At 25.9% G+C, this 19,602-nt stretch overlaps 2 protein-coding genes across 2 annotated transcripts; both read left to right on the top strand.

The window, feature by feature from the left end:
• Positions 1-6,212: 6,212 nt before the first annotated feature.
• On the top strand, positions 6,213-11,846 carry LOC145844811 (kelch-like protein 36). Its single transcript, XM_082952232.1, has 3 exons — positions 6,213-6,352; positions 6,423-6,532; positions 11,011-11,846. Exons 1-3 carry the CDS (start codon positions 6,213-6,215, stop codon positions 11,844-11,846), a joined length of 1,086 nt encoding a protein of 361 aa, XP_082808358.1.
• Positions 11,847-17,661: 5,815 nt separating this feature from the next.
• On the top strand, positions 17,662-19,141 carry LOC145844559 (aspartyl aminopeptidase-like). The gene is made up of 2 exons (XM_082951957.1): positions 17,662-18,728; positions 18,853-19,141. The coding sequence occupies exons 1-2, from the start codon at positions 17,728-17,730 to the stop codon at positions 19,139-19,141; spliced, it is 1,290 nt and encodes a 429-aa protein (XP_082808083.1). The 5' UTR covers positions 17,662-17,727.
• The last annotated feature ends 461 nt before the right edge of the window (positions 19,142-19,602 follow it).

Raw genomic sequence — 19,602 nt, 5'->3', positions numbered from 1 at the left:
TGCTTGAATTTAATATGTTAGTTATATTATACCTATTTATCAAATAAACTAAATGCAAATGTTTTCCATTTTGTACAAAAGTAATGCACAGTAATTAACTAAATTGTCATTACTTTATAGCTTAGATATTTTTTCCAATATTTTTTATACCTAAGTTTCTTTTATATATTTTTTATTTGTAAATGTTATGTTTTAGTGTAAAAACATTTAAAATAACATAGTAATAAGAAAAAAAGGTTTATTTAAGTTTTGTTTTGACTCATTTTAATTTTTTAGAAGTTTTCTTTGCACTTGAACTAATTTATATGCACACCAACTTAAAAAAAAGCTCATATTTTAAACCACTTTTTATAAAATACTTTAGTTAGTTTAAGTTTAGTTTATGCATAATTTTCTAAGTTTTTTTTTTTCTACATGTAATATCTAAATTTGTACAGACACAATTAAAACAATATATATGACATAAACTAATATAGTTTTTGTTAAGTATACATCTTCATTTTTAAACATTGATTTTGTCAAACTAAGTTAACTTTTATGCTTTGCATATCAATGCACACATTTGCTGTTTTTTTGGAGCTACCTATTTAATATAAACTAGACTTAGGGATAGTTTATAAACATTGACACACACTCAGACTATCACTATTTGAAGACTTCAAATCTCAGACCAACTAGGTCATTTTATAAGTTTTTGGCTCGAATTGTTTTTTGTATACAAAAATATCAGGAATGTTTTTGTTAATTCAGGCTGGCTTTTTTGCTTAAAAGAGTGGCAAATTAAACTTATGATGTAAGTTTTGCTCAACCCAAAGTGTTAGTTTCAGTTATAATATATGTTATTATATATCAAGTTCAAGCTTTAAACTTAAAAATTTATGCTTAAAAATTTTGGAAAAAAACTTGAGTTTGAGAATTTTTGAAAAAGCCTGGAGTTTCAAACAATTTTTACATGTAAAGTAGTGAAATTTTAATTTGACACAAAAAATTTAGCAAATAAACATTTATTTATTAAAAAATATACTAAAGTAGCTTAACAGTGTTTTTTAATATTGATATACTTTATAAGACACTTTTTAAACTATAATTAAACTTTATACTAAAAGTAAAAGAAGGAATTGTACTTCTAAAAACTTTTGGTGCATTGCACCTTTACTTGTAAAATTTCACAGACTGTTGTGCTTCGTGTTTGAACTAAACCAAGAAATTATACTAAAGTGTCAAAGTTAAAAAAACATCTCTAATAAAAATTCTCAGATGAGCAATAGTTTTTCTATCAGTGCTCTTATCTTAAAATATTGATTAAAGTCATAATTTGATTTATGCGACTTTATAACCTTAATGCATTTCCTAAATAGGACTTTTTGTTGTCATTGAAGAAATAAACAAAAGTTTTTTTATTACTGCCAACAAAAATTCTTTAAAAAAGTTTTCAATTATAAACGGTATCTCATTATTAATAATAAATTTTGCTACTTTATAACTTGCCTTAACAACTTTTTTCTGATAACTCTGTAGTTACTGAAGATAATCATGTGCTTTGTTGGAAGTGACTTTGGTAATTTGTTTTTTTATCGTTTCTCGCAATAACTCCTAACTAACGTTTTTTTTTTGTTGCTCGTCTTTTATTTTACAACTAATATTTTTAAATTCTTATTGCAGATAAAGAATTGCTGTAATGCTTAATAAAAAAGAGGTTTTTCTCTTCGCTAGTGACTCAATTAAGTTTTATACTTTTGTTAAAAATGTTTAAGAAAGTTAATTGTCCATTCCAGCTGACTTATATTTTTTTGGCATGTAATTTGTTTACTGTTAATAAGTTTCGTTATTTCTTTATGTTGTGAACTTTGTTTTAACTGGGTTGCTACACAAACAGGCTATTTTAAAAGCTTGAAAACTCAGATGTGTGTGAAACTTTTATTTTAAACACTTTAATTAAATCTTAGAATTCCCTGAATAGTTTTTATGACTGTAGTGTAGTTTACTAATTGTAGTTTTTTCTTGTTTTTTACAGTTTGTGTACTTTTTAATGATGATGATATTTTTACTAGGTACTTGAGCTTAATTTACAACGATTTACTAGATTTTTAAACTTTTAATGAACTTAGGCTGGTTTGATACAACTCAAATATTTTTGCTTTTTAAGTGACAACCATGTAAAAGACTAGTTACTAATAAGATATTTTATTTAAGTACTCGAGAATTAGTTATGTTAAAGAATTTGTTCTAGCTTTCTATAATACAAACAGGTATTAATTTTATTAAATTAACTAATTACTAAATTTTTAATGAATGTAAACTATCTAACACGCAAAAACTTTTTTTTGAAGTTAATATTCTTAGAAATATGAAAAAAGGGGATGATAATATAACAAATATATAAAAGTAACTAATAAATTGTCTTTCAAGTTTGGTTTTTATAGAGAGTTAAATTGTATGTAAAATCACAAAAGTATTAAATTTAACATAGTAAGTGCTTATGAAAGTACATAGTTTATTAACACTTAAGTATATTATTCAATGTAAATTTTATTCTAATTTTATTTAATTTAATTTAAATAGTCATTCTATATATAGCTAAAAGTTATTTAAAATGATAAGGTAAATAAAAGTAAAACTTTTCTTTAGTGTGACTAAAACTAAAACCAAAAGATTATTCAAATGTCACTAAAACTAAAACTGCGGCCCGCGAAGACTTTGTAAACTTTAAATTTGGCCCGCGACCACCAACTGCCTGCCGACCCCTGTTATACACTTTAGCTTTCTTATAAAAACACAATTTTAATAAGGTCATTTGAGCTATTAAAAATCTTATTCAACATTTAAACGCTAACAACAACTTTGTTTTTAACTTTCCTAGAATATTAAAGTTTTAAAATTCGTACAAAGTTCAAAGCTATATATTTTTACGAAAACAAGTCTAAACTTTTGAAATGCTTGTAACTGCTTAATTTGTCAACTAACTCATGTTGAATGTGAAATTTTTTTAATATACTAAAAGTTTATATAACGAATAATTAGTTTAAACTGAAGCTATAAATGTTTTCTAAGTTTCTTATAAACATACTTAAAAGTACTTGAAAATACTTGAAATAGTATTTTCTTTATATTTTTGCTTAAACTTTTTTTGAACTTCGCACGAAAACGGCTCGAGAAATCGAAAGTCGTCAACAAGTCGGTGAAGGTGACAAAGAGATCTGATCTACCATCAGCAAGGCGACCGAGTGGAGTACAGATGAGGAGACCGAGAATGCACGAGTAGCGTTACGGGAAACAACGACTCGCGAGCACTACTAGCGAATAAAATTCTAAAAATTCTTTCAGTTTTGTAAATTGTTAAAACTTTTTAATTCTGTGCGTCATTTACGAAATTTAAAGCATTTACTAAGAAAAATAATGGATTTTGAAGTTTTTTCAGCTTAACCACTTTTAACATCTTAAAATTAATGTTTTTTAAAAACGGAAACCAATTTGGAACATCAAATTGGTTTCCGAAGAACACGAAATGTAACGCCAATGCGTTTAAATAAAAAAGGCGCTAGAGAGTTTTCTCAAATTAGGGACTTTTTATCATTTTGTTTACTTCTCGAACTGCTTTAGTATGACGGGCAGTCTAGTTTTTATCTTGTACTAATAACATATTGTTTCAAAAGGTTATGTTCGCCTCGTACGTCTTGTACGAAGGCGACTGTTTTTTATATTAACTAGTGAATTGGAATAGCTTATTTGTATATTTTGTTATAACGTTATCGCAGTTTATATTCATCTTAATACAGTTTTGTGTTTCTAGACTCGATTTCTTTTTATACAATTAGTTAAGCTTTCTAACAATCTAACTATTTAATTAAACTAAGCTTAAGAGATAGCCTAAGTTTAGTTCGCAATTCATTAAGTCGACTTAGCTAAATAACTTAGCTAAGTCATATCTAAACATTTATATAACATCACGATATATCTATAACGCGTTAGGAGTCAGATAATAACCAGCATCGCGCGTATATTAACATTATAAGTAAATCGGGATAGTTAAAGCTTTACCAAATAAAAAACCGTTTTAATATCAAGTTAATTTTAATAATCTTAAATTCATTCAAAAAAAAAAGATTTTTTTTAATAAATTACTATATGTTTTTAAATGATTAAGAGCACTAAACAGTGTTAGTTATTAAAAATCATAAAACAAAGGTTTTTATGTATGCAAAATTGTATTTGTACAAGTTTAGTAAGTAGTTTTACTGGTGTGATTATAAGATTTAAGCAATTGTCACGAATTTGCATAGTAAAACTTTTCATTTAGATATACGTAATAAAACTACTGCTTTAATATATCAACTACTATTAAACTAAAATCTGTTTAAAACTTTATTAAAAATATAAGTTAATTTGTTGAGACAAACTTAAAGTATTTATAACGAGTATTATAAGAGCAGACGTATATAAAAATGTAATTAATTGTATTTTACTCATATATTAAATTTTTTTTAAACTCCCTGGTAGATTAACTTATAATTGGTTTATTTATTTACGATAAATCATTAAAATAATCTTATACTCGATAAGTAAAATAGTATTTGTTAAAGTTTTCTTTAAGTCATAGTAAATATAACAAAAGATTAAATATAAGTTATATTTTACACTCTTTGTTTTTATTTATATAAACTTATAACATAAATTAAGAAACTGTTTGTATATAGTACTTGCTACACAAGCTAAAATGTAAAAGTTTAGGAAAATTTGGTTATGCGATTTTATTCTTTTTGTTTTGTTTTCTTTTCGTTAAGGAGTGTCTAAGCAATTGATTAAAGTTCAAAATCTAAAAATATTTAGTTCAAATTTATAAGTTGTTAGTCGTTCTATAGCAATAGCGTATTAGCTTTTTATTAAGTTTTTTTGTTAAAGATAGTTCTTTTTGACTATACAATATACATACTTTTTACTTTTTCATTAATTATCAGAGTTCTAGTATGTTTTAAGTTCAATTGTTTATACATCAGTTGAAATGTGTTAACAGAGTAAGACAATTTTAGTTTATCTAAGTAAGCATAGTTTTTGTATTGTAATTGTTTCTAAACACACTTAAAAACTTTTGAGTTAAAAACTTTGTTAATATTATTATCGTAAAAATTTGTAAAGTGTTTTTCTAGATTTGTTAACTTTAACACAGCAACTTACCAACTGTTATTTATGTAATCAAATAGTTTATTTAAAACAAAAAAGTACACCATTTTTCCTCAAAGTTTTAAATTAAAACTATACTTTGTAAAAAAAGTTTCATTTTTCAAAGTAATAATAATCAAAAATATCTGATATACATACATAATATTTGATATAATAGTATTAATGTTTATTTTTAAAACAATGATCGACTATTTTACTACATTAACATATATGTAAAATAAAACTTTTAAGCTTAAGCTGTAAAATTACGTTATTTATTACAATGTTAGAAATCATCTATTATTAAAATTTTTTATATTAATCAAACTTAAAATGTTTATAAACTTATGAAAAAACAATATTCGGCAAAAATAAATTCAATGATGAAAAATCTTTGGCTATACAAAATAACTAGCACACCTAATGTATTTTAATGTAAATATTTTTCTTTTATGTATTGAACGACATTAGTAAAGAGAAATAATATTGAAACATTAGTAAGTTTCTAAAGTGTAAAAATCCTAGTGGTGATTATTTACAGTACTTTTTTACTTTAGTAAAAAACAAATGTAAATTATAAGGTTTTGAATACAAAAAAAGTTAAAATTATTTAACTTGAAGAAAAGTAAATATAGTAAAATCATAATTGTATACACAACGTAAATTAAAATCTAAAAGACACTTTCTAAACTTTTTTATTTAAGTTTTAAATTATTGAAATGAATTATGACTTTATTTGCTTCAAACATGTTTTCAAAGAAACATTTTAATGTTTTTACTAGAAAAAACTCAAGCATGCAAAATTAAAACTTATAACTTAAAATACTCTATATATTAAATGAAAATGTTTTTAAAAGTTTTGTAGTTGCGCAAACTTTGCATTTATTTTCATTTAAGTATAAGTAGTTTAGCTTTTTAAGCTCCTTGAATCCTCATGGTATGTCAACAGTTTTTTGTTTAATTTGTTTTTATTCAAGCAAATACAGAATCAGGGTTGTTAACTTTATTGTTGATATTTCTAAAATACAGTCTTTTAGTAGATAATCAAAATAACTATGACTGAAAAAAAAATTTCTGCGCCAACCACTTCAAAACACAGTGAATCTGAAGAACAAGATTTTTATGATATTGAAAAATTAGTAGAAGGCACGCTAAGAAAATCAGGAATAAAATTAGATTCAACTAACAACGACAGGTTTGTTTTTTGAATAGTAACAGTGAAGTAGTTTAATGCAAATCTGATTAAGTAGTACTAAGTTTAACAGAAATGTGGTCAATACTTTCGTAATTTCAAAAGGAAGTATGTCTTTTTATGGAACTCATGCATCAGGAAATTCGAAAATGTTAAACAAAAATGAAGTTGAAAATACATCATGTAAGTTAAATTTATAAAAACTTAACTACCATACAAGTTTTAAGTGTATAACAAAGTATTTTTCTTAATTTTAACTTATTTAAATCATTTTTTTAAAGTAATTTACAGTTAGTTTGGAACTTGTTTTCAATAACTTAAAAAAAAGATTTGTTTTTTCATTTTTAATATGAATTTAAAAACACCTAGGTTGTAGAAAAATATAAATGTTTTTTTTACTTATTCAAATATCAAACGAACTAAACGGAGAGAAACTCAATTTAAACATTAGCAGACTAAATTATAACTAGCTCCTATAATAAGTTTTATATATTTATAAGAAAGCTTCACTCTATATTTTAAGCTTGAAAAGTATACTCACTTAAATTACTTCTCATGCTAAAGTTCAACGTATAAAGAAAATTGTTTGAACAATTAAGGACTAAAAGGTTTTCTAAATAATTAAATTATAAAAACTAAACTAGATTTCAAATCAATCGTTGTAAGTATGAATAATTAAAAACAAGTGTTTAAAAATTCCTACTTGCATTATTAAAAAAACCAATAACTTTAAAATATCATTTGCATTACAACGTATTTTTATTTTAAAACTATCAAAAAACAGACAAAAATTAGATTACCAAAAGTTAAAAATATTTTTATAACATTAAGCACAACCAAGTTTTTGACTTTTTACTTTCAATAATTATTTTGCTATCTTTTTTTATGACACGCCAAAATTTATTATATCTTCTTTTATATAGTGCTTTGACTTATTTTAGGAATATTTTTATTATTTAATAAATTAGTAGTTTTATATCTATTTTAAGGCTCTGTAATATAATTAGGCAACTTCTTTAGCCGATGGGCCAGATTTGGCAACCTTTTGTACATAACGGACCGGATTTTTTGACACAAACCTTTGCAGGGTATTTTTCTTTTGCAAAATCAAGAAATATTATAAAGTTATGTCTACGGAGAGCTCTAATTATAGAAGTCAATAGATACTACAAATTTAGACTTAAAGTTTTTTTTTAAAACAGACAGTGTTTCGTGCTTTACTGGGTAACATTTATAAAGAAAAATCTTTATAAAACACAATAAACTAATTAGTTAATTAGTTAAATCAAAAACGTAATCAGGATCATTGTTCATTATTTTTCAGACTTCTAGGGTTGTTGTTATATATATATATATATGTTAAAGCTCAGTAACAAAAAAGTTTAAAAATATACTGATAAAAAGTGTTAAAAAAAATATCTTTTAAAAATTTGTAAAAAAAAAATCATAAAAGTTTTTGAAAAATTACTATAATTCATTTTTTATAAAACTTATCTTCAAGATTAAACATTTTTTCAGCTTTTTTTTGACATTTGAACTAAGTAGAAAACTTGGTAAGTAAAGCTAATAAAACATTTTAGCTAATCAGTCGCAACAGGACCTGGTAAAACTTCAAGATGAACTTAAAATAAAAAAACAAGATATAACAGAACTAAAAGAATCCGAAAAAAAACTTGCATTGATTAATAAAAATCTACAAGAGGAATTAAAGTTTTATAAAGATCGAGAAGAAAATACTTTGAAAGCGATAAATACTAAAGGTTTGTAAAAATTGTTTACCAAGCTTTATTGTTTAAAAAAAACAATAGTTACTGTGTATATACTTGTGTTATAAAACTTTTTTTTAACCTTATCTTTTCATATGTTGTTATTTTTATTAACAAATAGTTCAACAAAAAATATCAAAACATATTTCTAGAAAAACTTGTTTAATTTACTTTGTTAAAATATAAATAAGGTTACACATCATATAACTAAGTGAACCAACTATTAACACTATAAAATTAAAAATATTCAAATTCTAGTTTCTAATCTAAATAGTAATTAGTTCTGTTTTTATATTTCGGGAAGTTCTAATTAACTTTTCATACCATCTTAGCTATTACAAACCCATCAAGTCTAAGTTTAAGTTATACTGTTTATTGATACAAAGAATTTTTTTTGACTTTAATATGTTTTAACTAGTATTCAAAAATTTTAATTTTGAGAACAATATTTTAAATTAATTAATTTAAAAACAGGAACTTATTTTTGAAAATTAAATATATAATCTTATAAGACTTTTAACATACAACGGGACCAATAACTTCTCAATCGCTTGATTATAAAAAATATTTTTTAATATTTACTTTAATAACAGCTTAATAATGAAAAACATACTTACTAAAAAGTTATAATGTTATTCAGAATGTAAATAAAAATTCAAAATTAATACTTGCACTAACTTAAAAGTATATACTGAATATCGTTTGTATTAAAACATATTTTTTACATAAAAGTACCAAAGCACATGTTATAATAAAACTATTTAAAGCTCAATAAAATGAACTTATATAACATTAAGCTCAATCTAGTTTTAGCTTCATATTATGTTAGTTTTTTAATAGTTATTATGCTTCCTTTTTTTTATGACACGCTGTAACTTATTACATTTTTTTAAGTATTTTCAATTTTATTGAATTTGTTAGTTTCTTTATATATAGTCGTTGTGTACTTTATTCAATGCTTTATAATATAATTAGGCAACTTCTTTAGTCGATGGGCCAGATGTGGCAGTAAATTGTACATAACGGACCGGATTTTTTCAATAAACCTCTGCGGGACGCTTTTTAATTTTAAAAATCAAGAAACTGTATAAAGTTATTTACAAAGAGACAAGTTATATTAAAGTACAATTTTAAACTTAAATTTTTTGAAACACACATTCTTTTATGCACTAGGCAATATTCACAACAATTAAAATTTCCAAAACGAAATGGACATTGGATATTTGTACTAATGAGATTATTAGTTTAACCAAAAAAAGTGATCATAATCTCAATTTCTTATTCAACTATATTTTAGATTAGTTTTTAAAATTTTTAGAGTTCAGTAATTAATACTTTATAAATTTACTACAAACTTTAAAGTTCTTAGTCGCTTAAAGTCATTGTAAAAATCACTTTTTTAAAATTCTTAAAAATGTTAATAATAGTTTATTTACCTATTCAAATGTAAAAATTTTTATTTTTTAACTTAAATTATCAAATCAAACAAAAATTACCTTTTTAGCACAAAATACATCAATTTATTTTTTTGTTGAAATCTTTCAGAGTATTACATTTACTTTCTTTTTAGAGGTTGTAACCTATAATCCACACGTTTGCTATTAGTATTGTTTATCTCCTTTTAAAAGTTAATTTAAAGTAATATCTATTTTTTGTGTTCTTATGTTACTAAACAAGATTCAAAGTACATAATTAAACACAAAATATACTTAGTTTGCGTTCAGTTTTTTTTATTCATTTTATTTTTTATTTTTTTTATTTTGTTTAACTGATTGTTTTATTAGTAATTGTCCTGGACATGACTTTAAACTGTATCCTGGTGTATGACTCGATAACCGAAAGGTTTTTCGTACACCAGGTCCTCGTGGACCAAATAATTGAGCGCTTTTTTTTTTCTTCCAATAAACAGTAATAATCTTAAAGATGAAATTAAAATAAATCCTACATAAAATATATGAATAAATATATAAATATACATGTATGTAGGTTTAAAAATTACATAAAAAAAAAATATTTGTTTTAGACTTATCTCTAAGATTGTAAGTTTTTGCTTGTTCTGCAATTTAAATTTAACTCAAAGTAAAAAAAACTTAATAAGTAAAACTAATAAAATATTTCAGCCAATCAGCAACAACAAGAATTATTAAAACTTCGAGAAAAACTAAAAATAAAAGATCAAAAAATAGCAGAACTAATACAATCTGAAACATTTCTTGCATTAACAAACAAAAAACTACAAGAGGATTTAAAATTTTTTAAAGCTTTAAGTACTAAAGGTTTGTTGCAACTGTATACTTAATTGATTTGTAACACGCTATTATAATTTTCACAGTTAAAAAATCATGTTTTAAAGTTTGTATGACAATTGTTTTTGTTTGTTAAGTTTTACACAACTATATTAAACTAAAAGTATAAAAATGCAATTCTATGAAACTTAAAAAGTTATTTTGTGTAAAATATTTTCAAGGTTAGAAACCATAAAATTAAGTAAAATACCTTTTAAATCTTAAAATTAATTTTGATTTAAATGTTAATTTTAATTTTAAACAACATTATAATTTCATGTTTATATTTGAAACATTCTCCATATCTTTTCATTTTAATTTCACTGTTGCAAAACCATAAAGTCTAAGTTTAGGTTATACAGTTTAACAAAAAGATAGAAATATCATAACTTTTATTTTTGATAATATTAGCTTTTTTTACAAACATTTAAATACTTTGATTGTAAAAAGTTTATTTTTAAAAGACTTAATATTAAAACAAGAAATTCTGTTTTAAAAATATTTTTATACGTTTATAAAACTAAAATAAAGACCAATCGTTTCTCACTCGAACAATCAAAAAAAAATTTACATTGAATAGCTTAATAATCAAAAACCTACTAAACAACAGATATCGTGTTATTCGGAGGTTATCACAACAGAAAATCTTGCTACTTATTTTCTCTTTCAAGTCAACTGTTCACAAAACTTCCAGATCTTCCGACTGACAGATTTTGTCACAATTCATTAAAAGTAAAGAATGACATTTACCTAGTTGGGGGTCAAAACAACAATACAATAGAAAAATATGAAGTTTCATCGAACTCTCTCAAAAAAGTCGCAACAATTGAAACATTTTCATTTGGAGCATGCTTGTTTAACGATGAGTCGTTGTTAATTGCTGGTGGTTGTGATAATGATAATAAAGTAACTAAGGATTGCTTTTTGTTTAACACAAGTTCCGAACAGTTAACGCATCTATCATGTATGAATAATGAAAGAGAAAGTCATGTTCTAGTGAAAGTAGGTGATGTGATTTACTCAATTGGGGGATGGAATGAAAAAGATAATTATCTGAAAACTATAGAAGAGTTTCACCCATCAACTGTAGAATGGCAGACATCGTCATTTGAACTTCTAATTGCGAGAAATCGTCACCAAGCTGTTGCGAACAAACATCTTATATATGTATTCGGTGGAGAGTGTAATGGTGGTGAGACAATTTCAAAGATTGAGAAAATTAACACGATAGCAAAACGTGTCGAAATTATTTCTACCTTTCTTCGTGTTTCGAGAAGAAATTTCGCAATCGCGAAGGTAAAAGAGAAGGTTTACATTTTTGGAGGTTACAATGTACTAAATCATTTAACGGACAGCGTCGAAATTTTTGACTTGAACACTGAACAAATAACACAAGGGGTAAAAATGCCGTTTATAAGTTTCGGTTTTACTTCTTGTGTTTTGTGAATTATTTTTATACTAATGAGTGAGGATGTCTGACGTAAATAAATGCTACTGCTGAATTTTTCTAGAATTTTTTATAAATAATTTTACTTGGAAAGCTAGTAGTTCTGCTTAATTGTTTTATAATACATTTCAGCTATGATTAAGTCTCACTTTAGCAAACAACAATAAAATATTTACAACAAGTAAACAAATTTTGGCTAGGCAGTTTTTCACTCAATAAAATATAATTTATACAATTTAGTTTACTAATATTTGCTTTTTAGTAATTTGTTGAACAGTTTACTTTTATTATTGCACAAAAAGTTTTCGAGAAAATAAGGTATAAAAAATATTTAAAAATCTGTTACAAATTTTTATCTTTAACGTAAACTTGAAGTTTAAACTATATTTTTAGAACAAAAAATTGTAAATAAAAAGTTTGTATCTTAATAAAATTTATTTGTATTCATAGCTTGTCTAGTTTATAACCTTTTAAGTCAATTATATTCATAAACAATTCGTCAATTAGCAGAAAATAACCTTAAAAATAGAATTACTAAAAAATTCTAAAGTAGTTTTCAAAGAGAAGTTTTTTATTTTGGCCACTAATGATTGTCTTTATGTCAAATATTTTAAAACAAGCTAAGGAAGTACATTCTTTCTAGTCAAAAATATCTTAAAAGTTTTTAGTGCACACGGGCTAAGTAACACTAAAGATTTTTATAAAACCCGTGGATAGATTAATTTTAACAACCATAAAAAAATGGAAATTTAATTTAAATTTACTAAATTTAAAATTAACAAAAAAAATAACTAAAGCAATTTGAATAAAAATCTGTTCAACTCATTATAACAGTATGTAAATTTTGTAGATTATTTTTTTGCTAGTCACTTCATTTTTTTTAGTTAAGCATCTTTTAAAGTTTTAATTACTTACATACAAATTTTGTGAGGCTATGCTCATCTAAAACATCAAAAAATAATTTGTACCTAAAATAAGTTTTACAATCAAATTTTTTCACATGATTTGTGAGTAATCGTTTTTATTGTGCACCTGTGGTTTTTAAACTATTTTAAGTTCAAGTAAACATAAACTTTATTTAGTATAGGCATATAAAAGTTTACAATCATATAAATATACTCATTTATATTTAAACTTGAGATGTTGAGCAACAATCTGCAGTTAAAAGCTCGCTATTAAAATAAGGTTTTGTGGAAAAGTTTTTCAAATAGAGTTTAGCATAAGTATGCAAGACAAGCTTAACGTTTTAAAGAGGTTATTTTTTAAATTAGCAGTAATGAAGACTTAATTTAGTTGTTGAACTTTTAGGCGTATAAGTTACAAGTTTTTCATTTGTTTAAGTAGTTTATCAAACCGTTAAAGCGTTTTAACATTTTTATAATTGATTTTGTAGTTTTGTGCTACTTCTAAAAAAAAAAATAAGTATATAACAATTTTGTTAAAGTGGCTTTTATACAGCATTTTAAACTTTTTAATTATTTTAAGTTCGAAATAGTTAATATTTAAAATAGGTAAACTTAGAAAAACGTTTACTTTTTGTTAGTTTTATTAAGTAATACACAGCACTGATTTTTTTTTGCATGGCTTAGGTCTTTCATTGTACTAATGAAGAAATGTTCAATTAAAAAAAAAAAAACTTAAAGTAATTTCATTGAACACGATAAAGAAAGCGACGCTCAAAAATATGGTCAAAGAACTAAAGTGTAGAAAAACCTTTCGGTGACCGAGCTACACACCACTTTTTTCTTACACTACTTTAAGCTGTAAAATAAAAGCAAAATTTACGAAATAAAGTAGAGTTAACTATAAATATGATTGTTTAGTACTTTAGTTTTAGGATATTTTAAAGGTAACTAAGTTTTATTATAATTAAATTATTAAAATAGTTAGTGCACAACATTTTACTCTTTTTTTTTTATTAATTTCTCAGTCTGTTTACTTTTTTTTTTTTAGTCATTAAAATCTTATTATTTTCGGCCATTTTGAAATCAAAAAGTACTTTATACCAATATATGTTTTGATTTTTTATAATATATGTAAGAACATCCTTTGAAATAAGCACAAAAGAGGCAAAACAATTTACTCAATCGCAAAAAAAATGTTTATTGTAATAGTTGTTGATTTGATTCTTCTGCATTAGTTTCTCCTAGTTTAAAAGTACGCAGTAAACCAAAAATTTTCGCTTGGTGTACCAAATTTGGTCAGTTGGCCGCAATTTGCCGATCCAAGTTTTAAAGCTTGTAAAATGTTTTGACTCAAGTTTAGTTAATAATTTTACTTATATACGTTAAATGATGCTTGAAAAAAATGTTTTCTTACAATTTATTGTAGTAATTTGTCGTAACTTTAGACTTTATAAAACTAAAAAAAATCTAACTGAAGTAACTATACCATTAATATAACTTATGAAGTTTTTTTGTTTGGCTACTTCAATTGTTTTTGCTGCTTTCAATCAAAATATTTAAAAAGAACTTAAAAAACTTTTTTATATCTAGTTATAATGAAAAATTCTGCATACTCAGGTAACTTTCTTAAAATAAATTTAAAAACTCAATTATCGAATGTTTATATTTATAAATTGTTTTTTATTATAAATAAAAACACATCTATGTTTTTTTTTCTCTTAAGTATTATTTCTTGCTAATTTCAACAGATTAGAAGAAAAATGTTTTTTAATAAGTAAAGTTTAAAAGTATGGATGATTAAAGTATAAATTTTAGGAAAACTTTTACATACAACTTATAAATAACTAAATTTATTAGAAAACATTATTTTTGTAGTCTTCTGCAGTAGTTTGTTTCTGGAATATGTATATTTTCTTGCATTAGAAAATTGATATGTGTAAAATCTTACTAAACAATGAGAAATTCATAGAATCAAAGCTAAATAAGTTTTTTATTGGTTCTTTTATTTAATTAATTCATAAAATTAAACAAAAATGTCAGTAAATTAAAATCTTTAAGCGCTACTAAACATATAATAGTATTAACGTTCTGTAATGTTTTTTATATGTTTTTTTCTTCAAAAGCTCTTTAACTTCAAATGTAAACTATTTATACATTCTTTTAAGTTCTTAAAATAACTTTTTTTTACAACCCAAAGGCTAGGCTAATGTAATATTGCGAGTTTATCAAGCAATTAAAAAGCTTGATTTTTTTCAAAACTTCCATTTTATTTTGTCAGCTCATAAAGTAACATTATAAAATCTTTAAATTATGTACAGTATATTTTAGGCATAATTTAATTATGTAGTAGTGATTTATGTGAGCCTATTTTGTATATCTTTTTTTACAGTATTTTTTTATAAAAAAGACACAGTAATTTTAGTAAAAAATTGTATTCGTAAATTGAAATAAAAAGATAAAAAATATATAATATCATATAAAGATAAAAAATAGATTCATACTTAGCTTCGTTGTTAATATTTTTAACAATTTCAACTACTTAATACGTTTTGAAAAAGCTAGTAAAAAGTTTTTTTTAAACTTTGCTCGTTAGAATTTAATTAATCATGTATAACTGTAAAAAGTTATATTAATTTGACAACAACTTTTTCAACAACATTTTTGACAGAAGAACTTTAAACCAATTACATAGTTATTTAGAAACTAAAATAAAATGTATACTTAAAATACTATAGATTAGAAAAGCTATTGAGTTTTAATTAAAACTAACCTTTGCTTTCAACTATCAAAAATAAAAAAATTAAAAGAAAGTTATGTAGGATAAAATATAGTTTAAACCTCCTAAAATATTTTGTTAATGATTTTTTTAAACAGATTTTGTCCTAAGGTACTCAATAATAAACTATTAATAAGATTGATTTGTTTAATTGTTTGATTGTAAAAAATAGTTTATTAATGAATATGTTTAAAAAAGTTTTACAGTACAGACCAAATTTTTATTTCTGGTGCTTTTTAAATCGTGTTATAAATTTTAAACAAAATTCTGGCTATTTTGACTGTTTTACATCTTTTGCTATCCTGAATGACTTTTTATAGTAAACATTAAGTTATTTAATTTTTTCATAACCACTATATTTGTCAGCTTCCAAACTTAACTAACGGTATTTAATTTAAATTATGACAATTACTATGTTGATTATTTTAATAAGACTTTTTTTGCTTTAAAAAGTTAAAACTTAGATGATAACGATAACAAGTGATATCATATTTTTTAGTTTTTGTGTACTTAATACATTTATCATAAAGTTTTGATACGCTATTTATATAGTTTTTTATATTCTCCTTTTTCAAAATAAAAAAACTAGAGTCAGAAGTAAGGATATAAAAGTTTCATTAACATCAAAGTTTTCCTTAATACAATTACTTATTAATTTTTAACAACGTTAGTTTTAACAATAAAAAAGCAACTTATGTAAGGAATATAATTTTTCATGTGTGTGTTAGATAACTTTACAAAATTTTGAAAATCTTTTGTAAAACTCTGGCTTGTCAGCAGTATTGAGCAAAGTTTAGAAAAGTTTGCCTTATCTCCAAAACTTAATTTTAATGATGTTGCATTTAAGTTTTTTTTTCTTATTAAAAGTTTTATAATTTGTTTTACATAACAATTCATGTTTTTACAATTTGACTTTTTGAATTATTCGAAGTTAAATAACAGCGCTTTTTACAGTTGTTGGCTCTTACAATTTATTTCGGTCTCATCACAAACTCAAGTTGTCTCCGGCTAGTTTGATGTAACTTAGAATAACTTGTTTTTCACTCAGGCTTTTTCTTCAGCGAGTATCATTCACGTAAAAAATTTTTTTTACAAAATAAGTAAAGAATGTTCCCCCTCATTTAAAAGAGCCTAAAAACTGCTACAATATCTGTTGCTACGCTGCTTTAAAAGCTAAAGATATACATGTTTTTACCATATAGTCCTATATAAACTTTCCTTAACTTTATAAGTTTTTAAAGTTTTTTTACTAAAAAGTTTTTTAATTACTAAAATACTCTTATTCGTCAATGAGTTCTTTAAGCAAAATATTTTTTCTTAAAACTTAAAAACTTTTAATTTTATGTTAAAAAAAAATTAAAAACTAATCAACTAATTTAGCTAAACTATAGAGTTTAGAACAAATAAATAGGACACAGTAATCTATCCACCAATAGGAGATTAATAATTAATAATTTATTATTTTTGAGAATAAAAAATTACTCAGTTTCACCGCAAAGCGGATTTTCAAATTGTAAATCTGTAGTAAAATAATAATGTTAAAAAGGACAAATAATTAAAAATTGGTTTGAGTTAAGTTTATATACAAAAAAAAACATTATTTTACTACAGATTTACAATTTGAAAATCCGCTCTGCGGTGAAACTGAGTAATTTTTTATTCTCAAAAATTTTAATTAATTTATTTATTTTTTTTGTATATAAACTTAACCCAAACCAATTTTTAGTTATTTGTCATTTTTAACATTATTATTTTACTACAGATTTACAATTTGAAAATCCGCTCTGCGGTGAATCTGAGTAATTGTTTATTCTCAAAAATAATAAATTATTAATTTACCTAAATACTGTTAATTACGGCTAATTATCAGTTTATCATAAATAACACTGATGTCCAATAAACTGAAATAACAATGTATTTTTACGTACGACTAATATATTTTAGATCTGGCAAAAATAAATATAAACATAAGTGTATTTAAGTTTAAAGCATCAATAATAAACAAGTTGTAAATCAATGTACAAAAGAAAACCAAAAGTGATGCAAAAGCTAACACAAATAACTCAACAGTTTATAAACAGTATAAAAACAACCATGAGTTCACAATTAACAAAGGAATGCGTTAATTCGGCTAAGCAGTTCCTGAAATTCACCGATGCCTCCCCGTCTCCTTACCATGTCGTGGAAAACTGCAAGGAGATGCTCCTCCAAGCAGGTTTCGTTCAGCTGAAAGAAACAGAAACGGTTGAAACGCAACCGATGGGCAAGTACTTCATGACCCGCAACCAATCGCACATAATGGCGTGGACCGTCGGCGGGCGGTACAAGCCGGGAAACGGGTTCACCATGTTCGGCGCCCACACCGACAGCCCGTGCCTGCGAGTCAAGGTGGTCAGCAGGAAAGTGAGCGAAGACAACGCGCAGGTCGGTACCGAGTGCTACGGCGGCGGCAACTGGCTGTCGTGGTTCGACAGGGACCTGCGCGTCGCCGGTCGCCTGCTCGTCAAAGAAGGCGGAAACATGGTCAGCAAACTGGTTCACGTCGATAAGCCGCTGATGAGAGTTCCCTTCATTGCCATTCACCTCGCGCGCAAAATGAATGAAGATTTTCCCATCAACAAGGAGACCGATCTCGTTCCCGTACTCGGCCAAGCGGTCAGCAACGAGCTCAACGCGCCATGCCGAGCCAATCCGGCCCCGACATGCGTCCACAAGCACCATCCTATGCTGGTGAAGGTGCTTTGTGAAGAGGCGCAAATCGATCCTGAAAGTCTTGTGGATCTCGACTTGTTTCTTGCTGATTACACTCCTGGCGAGCTGGGTGGTGCAAACGGCGAATACGTCTTTGCTCCGCGTCTCGACAACCTCATGAGCACTTACACTGGTCTCGTGGCTCTCATCAAGTCTTGCAAGACTCTCGAAGACGAACCAAACGTCCGCATGTACATGTCTTTCGACAACGAAGAAGTTGGATCGGAATCGGCACAAGGAGCTTGCTCATCTCACGTCGAGTACCTTCTTCAGAGGATCGCGCACAGCTCGGAAAACCCGATGGCTTTCCAGGAGGCGACCGTCAATTCAATGGTGCTGAGCGCGGACATGGCTCATGGGGTGCACCCCAACTACCCTTCGAAACACGAGTCCAACATGAAGCCTACTTTGTGGGATGGTCCTGTTATAAAAACAAACAACAACGCCCGGTAATTACTTTTTAAATAACTTCAATACATATATATATATATATACTCTACAGTTTAGTATAGTGTAACTAATAGATATTCTATACAAAACTGATTACTATAGAAATAATCTTAACTACAACAGGTACGCAACCACAGCAGTAACTGCCGCGATTGTTCGCCAGTGCGCGTTGCTTGCCGGTGTGCGAGTGCAGGACGTCCAGGTTCGCAACGACTCGCCTTGCGGGACGACCATCGGTCCTCTCCTGGCTGCCAAGCTGGGAGTGCGGACTTGCGACATTGGAGCGGCCCAGTGGAGCATGCACTCTATCAGGGAAGTTTGCGGAACGGTGGCGGTCAAACAGTGCGAAGACTTGTACGAGTCCTACTTCAGCAACTACTCAATCGTGAACAGCAAATTTTTTGTCGAATAACTTTGTGGTTTTTTATGTTTAGCCGTTGTATATATTTTTTGACACTTTAGGAATAAAACTTTAAGAACAGAAACTTGCTTTTTTTTTTCAATCTATTGTACGCTGGTTAAGGAGCAATTTGTTAGAGTTAGTTTAGCACATTAGACTAATAAAACAGTACGAGTTAAAATGGAAAAATTTAAGTAGCATTTTTGAAATAGTATAATACAGTTATTGTCTAATAGTATTGTGTCTTTTCGTTGAAACTTTTGTTTTTTATTATTTAAAAATAAAATTTACGATAACACATTTGTTTGATACATTGATCAACTAAAAAAAAATTATTGAAAACTAAAATTGTAATTATTTCAATGATGATTTTTTTTTTCGTTTATGCGTCAATTTAGTTTTTGCGCTTGTTAAGTATAACGTAACACAGTAGACGGCAAACTGTTGCCCGCGAGATACTTTTCAGCTAAAAA

The sequence above is a fragment of the Thalia democratica genome, chromosome 9 (genome assembly GCF_965202585.1).
Source record: "Thalia democratica chromosome 9, ktThaDemo2.hap1.1, whole genome shotgun sequence".
In the NCBI taxonomy this organism is placed as follows: Eukaryota; Metazoa; Chordata; class Thaliacea; order Salpida; family Salpidae; genus Thalia; species Thalia democratica.
This window is presented reverse-complemented; position numbering and strand designations above follow the sequence as displayed.

Coding starts and splice junctions, on each gene's coding strand:
- LOC145844811 (XM_082952232.1), top strand. CDS start 6,213: ATGACTGAAAAAAAAATTTCTGCGCCAACCACTTCAAAACACAGTGAA. Junction 6,353..6,422: donor GATTCAACTAACAACGACAG/GTTTGTTTTTTG, acceptor TAAGTTTAACAG/AAATGTGGTCAATACTTTCG. Junction 6,533..11,010: donor TGAAGTTGAAAATACATCAT/GTAAGTTAAATT, acceptor ACTAAACAACAG/ATATCGTGTTATTCGGAGGT.
- LOC145844559 (XM_082951957.1), top strand. CDS start 17,728: ATGCTCCTCCAAGCAGGTTTCGTTCAGCTGAAAGAAACAGAAACGGTT. Junction 18,729..18,852: donor AAAACAAACAACAACGCCCG/GTAATTACTTTT, acceptor TAACTACAACAG/GTACGCAACCACAGCAGTAA.